At 37.1% G+C, this 12650-nt stretch overlaps 1 protein-coding gene across 3 annotated transcripts in view; it reads right to left on the reverse strand.

The window, feature by feature from the left end:
* Positions 1-12650, reverse strand: part of USP25 (ubiquitin specific peptidase 25) — a 137262-nt gene that overhangs the window by 102824 nt on the left and 21788 nt on the right. For all 3 annotated transcript variants that reach the window (XM_014795498.2, XM_014795500.2, XM_004440736.3), the window contains exons 2-3: positions 6896-6973; positions 3351-3495 (exon numbers count right to left, since the gene is read on the reverse strand). In XM_014795498.2, coding sequence (XP_014650984.1) covers positions 3351-3495; positions 6896-6973 — 223 coding nt within the window. The remainder of the gene's footprint in view (positions 1-3350; positions 3496-6895; positions 6974-12650) is intronic.

Consider the following 12650-nt stretch of genomic DNA (forward strand, 5'->3'; position numbering starts at 1 on the left):
TTCCTTCTAAAAGAGACCCCCAGGGGCCGGCCCCATGGCGTAGCAGTTAAGTGCATGCGCTCCACTGCTGGGGCCTGGGTTCGATCCCAGGCGCACACCGACACATCGCTTGTCAGGCCATGCTGTGGCGGCGTCCCATACGAAGTGGAGGAAGATGGGCACAGATGTTAGCCCAGGGCCAGTCTTCCTCAGCAAAAAGAGGAGGATTGGCATGTATGTTAGCTCAGGGCTGATCTTCCTCACAAAAGAAAATTTAAAAAAAATAAAATAAAATAAAAGAGACCCCCAGTTATAAACAGTTATATTGCAGCTTATACAAGTAATCATACGTATTTAGCATTAGAGACTTTTATTTCAAAATACAGATGTTTTGTCAGTACGACAACCAATAGATGACACACAAAGTTAGCAAGGCTCTGTTTACACTTTAGTCCTGTTTGCAACAGACTTTATACTTAAAAAAGAAAACAAGGAATTAAAGAAATAAAACCCTGCCATATTCGAAAGAATTAAGTTAAATTATGGTCAACTTTCTGATAACAATAAATTTCACTCAAAGTTGAGAAAATGCTCGAAGGGGTTTTTATATCTAGAACAATCCCTTGAAAACTTCCTCACACTCTGATCACTCCAATACTCCGCATTCCTTCAGCACTCACATAGTTTTTTCAAGAGAGGCCTGCGTTTGAACATATATTCATTTGTAATTATTTTCTATCTTTCCTTCCCACGTTTTACTACTTCTTCCAAGAATTAAAAATACACGCAAGATTTCATTTCTTCTCAGCAATAACAGCATAGTAATTTAAAGAATCTGCTAAATGCATGACATCTCCTTACTTTCTTAGTTTTAAACCATGAAACACTATTACGACACTACAAAATTTAAATGCTGAATCAAGACTATCTCCTAAAGGCAGCTGTACTTCTTAGAACTTTACAAAATATGGTGTAGATCTGCTAAATGGAAAAGAATTATTGTTACTCATTGGCTATTTTTTCCCAGTTTTATACTAACACTATTATAATACAACCACCACATTATATTTCTACAAGTTTTTTCTCAATAATCTCAAACCAACTTTATGGACACACTATCCAAATTATTGAATTACTAAATACGAATTAGCATCCTGGTTAGAAGGATAGCACATTTTATTGATAAAGAAACCACAACAGCAAGCAGTTTGCTCAATATGACAGTGAATCAATTGAGATAAAACCAGAAACTCCATTTCTCTACCATTACTTTCAAGTAGAATATAAAATTACTTAGTGGATATTTTTCAAAAGCTACATATGCAAAAAAAGTTTTTCAAATTATCAGCAAATGAGACATATACCTTCTGAAATCAGGTTGCCTTCTCCCTAAGAGCACCTATTCAAATCTCTCTTTTTGTCCAGAACATTTTCACTATTCCTTGTCAAAATCGTGAACAGGTGTGAACATCTGGCTTAAACAATATTTTCTGACTTTAACACAGCAAATAAGATACCTTCTTTTGTTTACGACAATCTTCTTATCCTGATTCTCCCCTGTATACCTATATCTGCTTTCTCATGTCACAAAGTCTACCATCTATATTAAGAGTTCACAGCTATCGTTCTTAAAATCTTTTCATCCTTTCAACTAGAACACTGAACAATGTGTAGTCAATTTCCTGTTTCCTTCACTTTAACCAGTTGCCTTCAGTCAAAATCATTCTTTTCTTCCTTTTTCTACCTAATTTCATTTTCCCCCCAAGTCTCAGAACCGTGAAAGATATGAGCTGTTGTTCTTACATATTAATTCCTCCTCTATTTATACCACTGCTCTCTTTTCCAACTTCTTGTCTTGCAACAAGTTTCTCAATCTCGTCCCTTTCATTAGTTTTGAAACAGCTTTTTTACACATATTATCAAAAATAACTCAACAAACAATCTTTGAGAAAGTATGACATTCTAGTATGATGGTGGGAACATCAATGGTCTCTTGCCCTGTTACGTTTCCTGTTTGGTAAGCAAGAAAGGACTCAAGTAAATAATTTCAAAATAACACAGTACTCATTAAGACAGAAGTATGCTCTGGGTGCTAGAGAAGCACTTGGTCCAACTTAGAGGTCAGGGGAAACATTCTAGAGCCAGTAGTTCCCGAGCTAAGTCTTACAACACCAGAAGAAATTAGACTGGGGGTAAAGGCTAAAGGGGATGCCAGACAGAAAGAATAGCAAGTATAAAGACAAAAAAAATTAAATAGCACTAGGTGGACAAGAAATTCAAGCCATTCTGTATTATCACAGTGTAAAGTGAGAGTAGGAAAACAGCAGAAAATGAAGTTAGAGATGTAGACAAGGGCCAAGCCACAGTTTGTCTTCAACTTGGACATAAGCAATTGGGTCTGTCTTACATACATAAAACTTCTCCCATCACCTATTATCTGTGTGAGATAGGAACAGTCCAGCTTTGGCTGACATAAGATCATTCGTAGAGCAAATATATTAAGATTACTCTGAAAATTTGAAATTAAAATATTTTATCAACAAACAGTATTCAATGCCAATTAATAGCTATAAACATCTATGTCAATGGGTTCTTCCTGGTTGTTTCCTAACTTTGAAAAAGTCTATAAACAACATCAGAAATTCTCTTCAAACACAAGTTACTAGTCAAACTTCCCAAATCCAGAATGCACAAAAATACCTATATCTTATATAGTGCAATTATTACACCATAATGAGACATGGAGGGAAGTGAACGTATTTTGAAAAACTCAGTGCTATATAAGCACAAAGTATTCATACCATGAAGAAAAATTAGTCTCATAAAATTTTCCGTATGTATGCATGCGTACACGTGTGTATGCGTACGTGTGTTTATTTTGTTACATGGTAATAAGCCTTTTTCCAAAATCTTTCTGTTGGGGAGGGGCAGGGATTGAAGGAAGGGAAATTCTACTACATGGTAAAGCTATTAGTAATTAGAAATAATACTTTACCTTCAAAAATAATACTAAGCCTCTATCAACATTTAAAATCCATAAAACAAATGATTTGCCCATTTAAAATTCTAGACATTTTTGTTTGTTTAATGAGTAACACCTGTAGCTGTTTCATATTTCAAAACAATGAATACTATATGAAATGATCTATGAAAGGATATATAACTTAAATACAATCTTTTATTCCTAAACTGGAAAAGAATATAATGCAGCTAAATAAAACATATGCTCCTTTCAACTACACTAAGAAGAACCAAATTTAAAGTAGTTTTTTTTTGGTCCTTCACCTCTGTTTCAACAAAATTAATATATCCCCAAGGAAAATTTTTTATTACATTCTTATCAAAATATTAACAAAGAGAAGTAGACTTACTTGTATCTGCTTGGCTTCCCACACTAATGTATCTATCGTTGCCAGGAAGTGCTGTTTGGTAGTAAGCTGTCTCCTCCTGCTGAGGGGTCTTGGCATTCTTCGCAGTAAGGAAAGCCACTGCTAATTCCAAGTTTCCATTACTATCCTTCAAATATCAAGAACAGAACATCAAATACTTTGGAACAACTCTATGCATTCTCATATGATTTATATAATTTTTTCCATAACAACTAATGCTTAGTAGGAAAAATCATTTTCAGATTTGAAATCATTCTGTGTGATTCTAATCTTATAGTATAAATTCATCATAAACAAAGAATACTATATCAATAGTAATTTCTTTATTAATTAAAAATACTAATATAATGTAAAAATCAATTCTATAACTAATTTCTTAGTTTTCTACTACTTTCATATCTGCTTAACAAAAGTCAATCACAAACTTACACTTCTAAACAAACGAATAAACTAAAAAATGTTTTCTGGAACTTGTCATATAAAAGGATGAAAAATGAGTATTTAAAACAGTTCTTCTGCAAAGAGGAACAATAAAAGATATTCCCTTTAAGGGCCAACCTGATGGCACAGCGGTTAAGCGCGCACGCTCTGCTTCGGCGGCCCGGGGTTCCCAGGTTCGGATCCCAGGGGCACACCGACACACCGCTTGTCAAGCCATGCTGTGGTGGTGTCCCATATAAAGCAGAGGAAGATGGGCACCGATGTTAGCCCAGGGCCAATCTTCTTCAGTAAAAAGAGGAGGATTGGCAATGGATGTTAGCTCAGGGTTGATCTTCCTCACACACACACATAAAAAAAGATATTCCCTTTAATATGGATGCTGAATACATACCTAGAAGCAAACTGTCAAATGTCAAAGCAATGTCAAAGACATGTAGGAAGAAAACAGCAAAATGTTCTGAAGCTTGACAGTACGGAGAGACACACAGAACTCCTAGACAGAAATACTCAATATTGTCAAGATGACAATCCTACCCAAATTAAATAGAAATTTTATGTAGTTCTCATCAAAAGCATACCTAGACAAAATTATTCTAAAGTTAATTTAGAAGAAAGTAGATGCTAAAAAACTAAGAATTTTTGAAACCACAAAATAAGAGACATCCCCAGTTATATCTCTATATTCTCTGTACAGTTAACAATAAATATAACACTAGCTCTATGACAGCTAATTAAAACAACATTAGGAAATCCAGATATTAATAATGAAGCTATCTTTGTGACAGAAGGCCAGAACGCGTTAAGACTGTGTAGGACTTAAGAACTTCAGCATACAAGCAGAGTGCAACGAGAAGCCAGTGGAGGGTTTTGGACAAAAATGATACGGTATGACTTACATTTTAAAAGGATCATTCTGGCTGTGTGTTGAGAACACACTATAGGCAGAAACGGCAGAAGCACAGAGTCTAACATTATTTGCTATCATATTAAATGTAGGTGGTGACAGAAGGGGACAGATCAGGATGATCCCAAGATTTGAGGCCTGAGCAACTAGAAGAATGAAGTCCCCGACTCACCCCAACTCCAATTCTAGTAGCCGGGGAGAACAGAGAAAAAGTAAGAGTACAGTTTGAAAAGCACCACTGCTTTAAACTTTGTTATCTGTCACAACAATTATAAGATTCTCAAATGACTCATCCAAACTACGGGTATAACATATTCTGTAGTTAGATAAGTAAACTATAGTAAAATAATTTGCAATAACAATGGCTAACATTTATTGAGCACTACTATGTGCCAAGAAATGCGTTAAGTGCTTTTCAAAGACTACCTTATATAACAAGAATAAACTGTTTACAACAGGGATTTCCACAATTTGAAGGTGACTTACTTTGGGGAGCTAAAAATAGATGCTCAAAATAAATAAAAGTGCTTAAATAAATCAATGACATTGTGGCTCCCAAAAGTAGACTCCTTGTCAGTATTTTACTGAGACACTCAACTCATTAATAAACCTCTTACAAATTTATACTGGGCAACAGTTAAAGTATAAGTACACTGTTTTCACTCCTAGCTACTGATAACTAAAATGAAAGTTAAAAAAACTACAGTCACACAACTTACCTCAAAGGAAATGTAGACAAGAATTAATTTAATTCCTTATGTTTATTTAATCAAACATATTCTATACATTTCCCAAGTTAAAAAAAAAGAAAAGTGAATTCTCCAAATTTGCCCTGACAACATACTGGGTGTAGCGTCACACTCACTGATACAGAATGGAAAAAGCACTTTCTGAAAAGAGACATGATTTAGTCCCATTTATCAGAATAAAGAAAAGACTAGCAATCATCTAAATGTCATAATCATAAAAACCGAGGTATGACACTTTTACTTCCTCTCCAAATACTTATAGCGGCTTCAGAAACCCTGCATTAATGCTCTAAACAGTACTGTTCATCATTGTCCTGATGGGGCAAATATGAAGCAAAGCCTCTAGTAAAAGCAGAAATTAAGTGTGGTGCTCTCGGATCAGACTGCTTGGTTTCTATTCCAAGCTCCTCCACATACTAGCTGTGTGATCTTGATCAAGTCACTTTAACCTCTGCTTCCTTATCTTTTAAAAAGGGATGAAAATAGTACTTCACGGAGTTATTAGGAGAATGAGTTAGCTACATAAAGTACTTAGAATAGCACCTAGTACTGTAAGTGCTTAATAAGTGCTTAATAAGCATCACTATCATTATGATGATTATGATTACAATCATCTAAAAGATAAATTACTGCCAGAAATAAAGAGCTTTTGGCTCAGAATCAAAAATTACATAATTTTGTCTCACGGAGCAAAGGATTGAAGCTGTGTGTATGCCTATAGCGGCAAAGAGGCTATACCGCTGTTAGCTTTTAGTACAAATACACACACACACACACACACACACACACAAGCTTAAAATGCAGTTCTAGTTCTTGAACATTTTTCATTCACTTGATCTTTTTCCCCATGCATATCCATATGATTTGACTCACCTGGGTGCCTCTGTGTGGAAATGAGAGTACTTCATAAGATACAACCAAAATGATACACTTCATTTGCTGCATATACTAAACAGTTTGACATTTGATGTGCAATGTTCTTAAGGTGCAATTAGCTGAATGTTAGCCAGTTTATATTTCTCCTTCTTAGAAGGGAAAAATGTAAGCTTTTGACCCTCTATTAATTTTCTATTTCTCCCTCCTCCTCTCCCTACCCCACCTCACTCTTCACCCCTATTTAAACTCTAAAATCATGGCTCTTGCGTAAAACCAGCCATTAGCATTTCGATTCACATCCCTCCATTTTGCACAAAAAGTGTTTCACATAGAGAGAGGTTATGTCACTCCAAAGTATCTTGGAACATTAGGATGCTGAATGCTAACATGCTAAAACTGCAGTATATGTTAAATAAGGCTCTTCCTTTATAAAAGTTCTTTCCTATATCTCTACTACGACCACCACACAGTATAATTAAAAAACTCAACTTTCAAATATGGCAGGCAGTAGAGATGAGGGTGTAACACAGCTGTAGTTCATAAAACACAGGTCATACCTTCAAGGCTTGCTGTAGTATCTGGGCGTCATTGATCCCAGTAATTTCTCTCAGCTGATTCAAAAATGTCTGCTGGTGCTAGAAAGAGGGGAAAAACCAAAATCATTACACTCTGAAATCTGAAAATACACAAGGACAAGAACATAAATGACCTTTGGGTAAAAAAACAGAAAACACAAAATGAACTAGAGTAAAAGAGAAAAAAAATAGAACTTGAGAGAGACTGAACAAATTTCATTATTTTAGGAAGAACAAACCATACTGTAGGGAACCCTTATTCCACTGTCACGTTTCCACAAGGGAACGTCTACGTTACTCCTCAAGAAGAAGTCTTACTGAATTAACACCTTCTGGCCCATTCTTCACCACTTCATTTATGCCTCCCAACAAGAAAAGGAGTGATTAGCATGAGGCTAAGCCTGAGAAGAACTACGGAAAACGGGTATCTATTGGGCCACTTTAATTAGGGGATGGCACCACCAACTGAAATCCAGGCAGCTCTGGTAATCTCTCCCTGTCCCCAGGGTCAGCCAGCATCCAGGCACCCGGGATGTTTGAAAAAGACATGCTTTTGGCAGGTCATGCCCTAGGTGGGTATATTACATCAGTGGAATCCTAAGATCTACTCAAGGAAAAAAAGAACCATCTCATTCTCCAATCTGCCATAAAAGATCCTAAACAGAATTGATCATTTGCCTCCATTTGCTTCAGATCTGTTTATACTCCATTGGTCTATATACTACATAATCTATTATCGTCTGTTGGAGAGAAAAAAAGGTAGAGGTATAGGATTCCACTATCAAACCCTTCCCTGAACTTCCTTAATTAAGAACTATGTTCCTCCCTACATCTCTGTATTTCTTAAAACAAGTGCCCAAAAACTGTAAGATAGCACCATGAAATAATGAAAGCTCAATGGATATGATATGGAAAACAAGTCGTCACTAGAATGAAAGGATCTGCAGAAATCTTTCTTGAAAATGTTTTACATTCATCTCAGTAATAATTCAGTGAAGAATCATCAATGGATACTAAAACTACTGAGTGAAAGCTTAATGAGAAACAGGATAGTTACATAGTTTCAAACTCTTCCTACAAAGTACAAAGGCAGAAAGAGTAATTTTATAATGAAGAAACCTAACAGATACCACCTCAACAAAGTGATCAGAATTAATATTACCAATAATGGGATAAAATTAAGTGTGTGCCTCTTGATACGATATGATACACCAAGAAGACAATATCACCTGTGGTTTTCCTGCCAAAAATGCATAACCTGAATCTAATCTTGAGGAAGCATCAGACAAATCCAAACTGAGGAACATTTTGCAAAATAATTATTCTGTTATCTTCAAAATGTCTATATCATGAAAGACAAAGGACAAGTTTCCAGATTAAAGGGGACCAAAAAGGCATGGCACCTAAATGTACTGTGGGAGACCAGATTACATCTCAAACTAAATGCAATACAGGATATTACTGGGACAACTGAAGAAATACGAATATGGACTTCATAGTAATGATGTCGTATTAATATTAAATTCCTGAATTTAATAAGTGCACTATAGTTATGTAAGAAAATATCTTTTTCTTAGGAAATACACCCTGAAGTATTTCAGGTGGTCAAGGGACATGAGCTCTGCAACTTACTCTCAAATGGGCCAGGAAAAAAGTTATGGAAGTTTTTTGTACTAATCTTGCAAATTTAAATTTGAAATTACTTCAAAATATAAAGTTTTAAAATGTTCTTCATACATATTTATTGATGTCAGAATTGTAAAATGTGCATTTCAAAACACGCTTGACAATTTAAATATGCATAATGTATATACACTCAGAGGTGAAGGGTCCTAAACAAATTACAAAATGAAATGAAAAAATAAATAATTTGCAAGTCAGGTTTGAGATAACCTAGTCTAGATATCTTTTACAGAAACCACATGTATAAGTTAGAAATTATATTCAGCTACACGGAAGAGTCCCATCTAAATAGTAGCTTTAACATACTGCAGTCTTTTTTTCCTAATATACTTAGACTGGAGGTGGGCAGTCCAGAACTGATAAGGACATCCCACATGATACTCAAGATCTAAGCTCCCGGGGCCGGCCCCATGGCTTAGCGGTTAAGTGCGCGCGCTCCGCTACCGGTGGCCCGGGTTCGGATCCCGGGCGCGCACCGACGCACCACTTCTCCGGCCATGCTGAGGCCGCGTCCCACACACAGCAACTAGAAGGATGTGCAACTATGACATACAACTACCTACTGGGGCTTTGGGGGAAAAAAAAGGAGGAGGATTGGCAATAGATGTTAGCTCAGAGCCAGTCTTCCTCAGCAAAAAAAGAGGAGGATTAGCATGGATGTTAGCTCAGTGCTGACGTTCCTCAGAAAAAAAAAAAAAGATCTAAGCTCCCTCCGTCTTCCCACTAAACATTCTTATATACGACATTCATCAAGTGTCTGTCACTCCATGTCTCCTCCTCCAGCATCCTCTCCAATTTCTAGGTAGGACAAAGGGAAAGGCAAAGGACAAACGGTGTCTGCCAAATGATTCTGCCTTCTTTATCAAGCCCCGTCTAGTGACTTCCACTTAAAGCCTCACTGAACAGAACAAAGTAATGACTTCCACTTAAAGCCTCACTGAACAGAACAAAGTTGCGTGGCCACTCATAATTGCAAAGGCAATTGGGAAATGTATTTTTCAGCCACACACAAAGCTGCTCTGAAAATGAAATCAAGGTTGTTTGTGAGGAAAAAGAAAGAATATATACTGGATAGGCATTGGCAGTATCTGCCATGCCGTCAATGAATTTTTATTTCCATAAAAATCTTATTAAAGAGCTGAGATAACCGAGACTATCTAACAATAAAATATACAATGAAGTACATAAACAAGGCCATATAAAATGCCAAGAATAATCAAAATAGTTGAATAAAAGAATTGAATTGCCAAATTTACAGGGCTGAAATACAAGAAAAATAAAATTCTTTTTAAACTTGTCAACTTTTCTACTTTCTTTTAAAAAGTTACCAATAATTAAGCAATGGAACAATGACTAAGTTACACAATACTCAACATTACAAATTAAAGATGTATAAAAAGCTTACAGGAGTTCTCCTTATCTAATTCAATGCCTTATTTTAGTGAACATAAAATACTTAAGACTGTATAAGCCTGTCTGTAATCTTACCACCACCAGCACTCCAAACTCCATCCTTTACACAGAGTATTATTTTCCTCAACTGCAAATTATTCTATCATGGATCAGGGAAAGACTATTGACTACCCCAAAGAAATTAGTCATTTGTACAAATGTGGCTGGCTATTTATAATGCTGGAAAAATGAAAAAAATGCAAATGTCTTTCCACAAGGAAGAGGTTCTAAACTTTAATGTGCAGAAGAATGACCTGGTGAGTTTGTTAATAATGATGATTCCCAGCCCCCACCCCAGAGATAGTGATTCCAGGAGGGTCTGGGTTAAGGCTAACAGATCTGCATTTTTTTTTTTTTTAAAGATTTTATTTATTCATTTTTTTCCCCCCAAAGCCCCAGTAGGCAGTTGTATGTCATAGGTTCACATCCTTCTAGTTGCTGTACGTGGGACTCGGCCTCGGGTTGGACGGAGAAGTGGTGCCCTGGGGGGTGCCCGGGATCCGAACCCAGGCCGCCAGCATCAGAGCGCGCGCACTTAACCGCCAAGCCACGGAGCCGGCCCCAGATCTGCATTTTTAATAAGCATCTCAAATGATTTTGATACAGATGGACAAATCCAAACAACTGTATATTTTTAAATAGTGAATCTATATAGAAGTTTATCTTTACAAAATCACATTAAGCTAAAGTGGTAGAATACAAAATAATATATATACACATTAATGACTATAAGGTGAAATGTAAACACAAATATAAAACCCAGAAAAGATTATACGGCCTGTGTTAAACTCCCAATTCTTCTCCCATCTCTGGACCCACACTCTTTGCCACTTTTCACTGTCTCCCACTAGAGACACCATACATTTCCTTGTTGCAATGATGTGCTTAGCCATGTGACATGCTTTGACCAATGACATAATAGCAAACAGCATGCAAGCAGAGGTGAAATGTGCTGACACGGTTGGGCTTGCCCTCTTTAACTTCTGCAACTTCCTTAAGAAGAACATGACCTGGGTAGCCCACTTGCCCCAGAAGAATGAAGCACATGTTGCCCCAGAAGAATGAGGCACTTGTGAAGAAGAGCCACCCCAACCAAGCTGCAAATCTGTGAACATGATGATAATCCTTAGTATGCCACTAAGTTTTGGAGTGGTCTGTTACGGTGATAGTTGACTAATACAAAGCGCAACAAGAATATTGAGTATTTTTGTGTGTGTGTGAGAAAGATTAGCCCTGAGCTAACAGCCATTGCTAATCTCCTCTTCTTGCTGAGGAAGACTGGCCCTGGGCTAACATCCATGCCCATCTTCCTCTACTTTATATGTGGGACGCCTGCCACAGCATGGCTTGATAAGAGGCATGTAGGTCCGTGCTCGGGATCCGAACCTGCGAACCCCAGGCCGCCAAAGCGGAACATGCGAACTTAACCACTACGCCACTGGGCCAGGCCCAAGAACATTGAGTATTTTATGAAATAGAGAAGCAATGTCTTTGAAATTGTGTTACCATTTGGTATTTCATTACCTTTCAAAATAAAGTCAGCTAAAACCTAGGAAAAAAAATCCAGATGTATCTGTAGCACAGTTTAGGACCTCACAAGTTTGGACTGAAAACGAAACAATGAAAAGAAAAGGATTAGGGTGGGGAAGAAGGCTGAGTGGGAAAGAAAAAATGTGAAAGAACTTTCTCAGCTAAGTTAGCAAGAAATAGAAGAGATCAAAAGAGGTGATCTATGAGAAAAATTCTAAGTTTATGGCAGAGAAGCCACCTCATTTGTAAAGTTTTCCCCTCTGTTACTGGCATCTTCCAGCTATGCTTTTCCTGTCTTTGAAAACCTGCACCTTCATTTCCTGCAATTATATGTTTTTATTGCTGCTATTTCTGTTGTGATTAACACCCTACTCTTTATTTCAAGGTTTGCACCTTCCTATTTACTAAACTTCTGGTCTGTGATGCCTCAACTAAAAATGTCCTGCATATGGTTCTTTCCTTCTTGACTAGCAATTTTGCATCCAAGGTGGATCCAACCCACTTCCGTCTCTAGAGCTCCTTTTCTGAGCTCCAAGGTCTTCCTTGTAGGGACTTCTTATCTAATAAAGTAAAATGAGGTGGGTGCAACCTATTCACACTTATTAAAAAGGAGACAGCAGGCCCAAAATGGAGTCACTTATGTTAAGGCCCCACAGTGAGAAAACCAAGACTTAACATCTAACCTAACTGCAGTTTCAAACCCCCAGGAATGTAACCTTTGAACAGTCAACACAGAATTTCCTGGTCAGCACTAGGAGGTTATCCACTGATAGACCCCTTCCATTCCCCTTAGGAGGGCAACCTTGCCTAAAACAATGCATTCTTTGCAATAATTTCCTTTTTTCCCATCCCTCTCTGCCTTTAAAAACATTTTCTTTCTGCAATTCTATGGAGTTCCTTTCTATTTGCTAGATGGGATGCTGCCTGATTCATGAATCATTCAATAAAACCAATTTGATCTTTCAGATTTACTCAGTTGAATTTTTTGTTGTTTAACAGATTTGGTGGCAGCAGCAAGACCAAAGGACACTTCCAGTGGCATTCAGGGACAAGAAACACAGGGATGGCACCT

This window comes from Ceratotherium simum, chromosome 27 (genome assembly GCF_057802395.1).
Source record: "Ceratotherium simum simum isolate JZ-2026a chromosome 27, ASM5780239v1, whole genome shotgun sequence".
Taxonomy (NCBI): domain Eukaryota; kingdom Metazoa; phylum Chordata; class Mammalia; order Perissodactyla; family Rhinocerotidae; genus Ceratotherium; species Ceratotherium simum.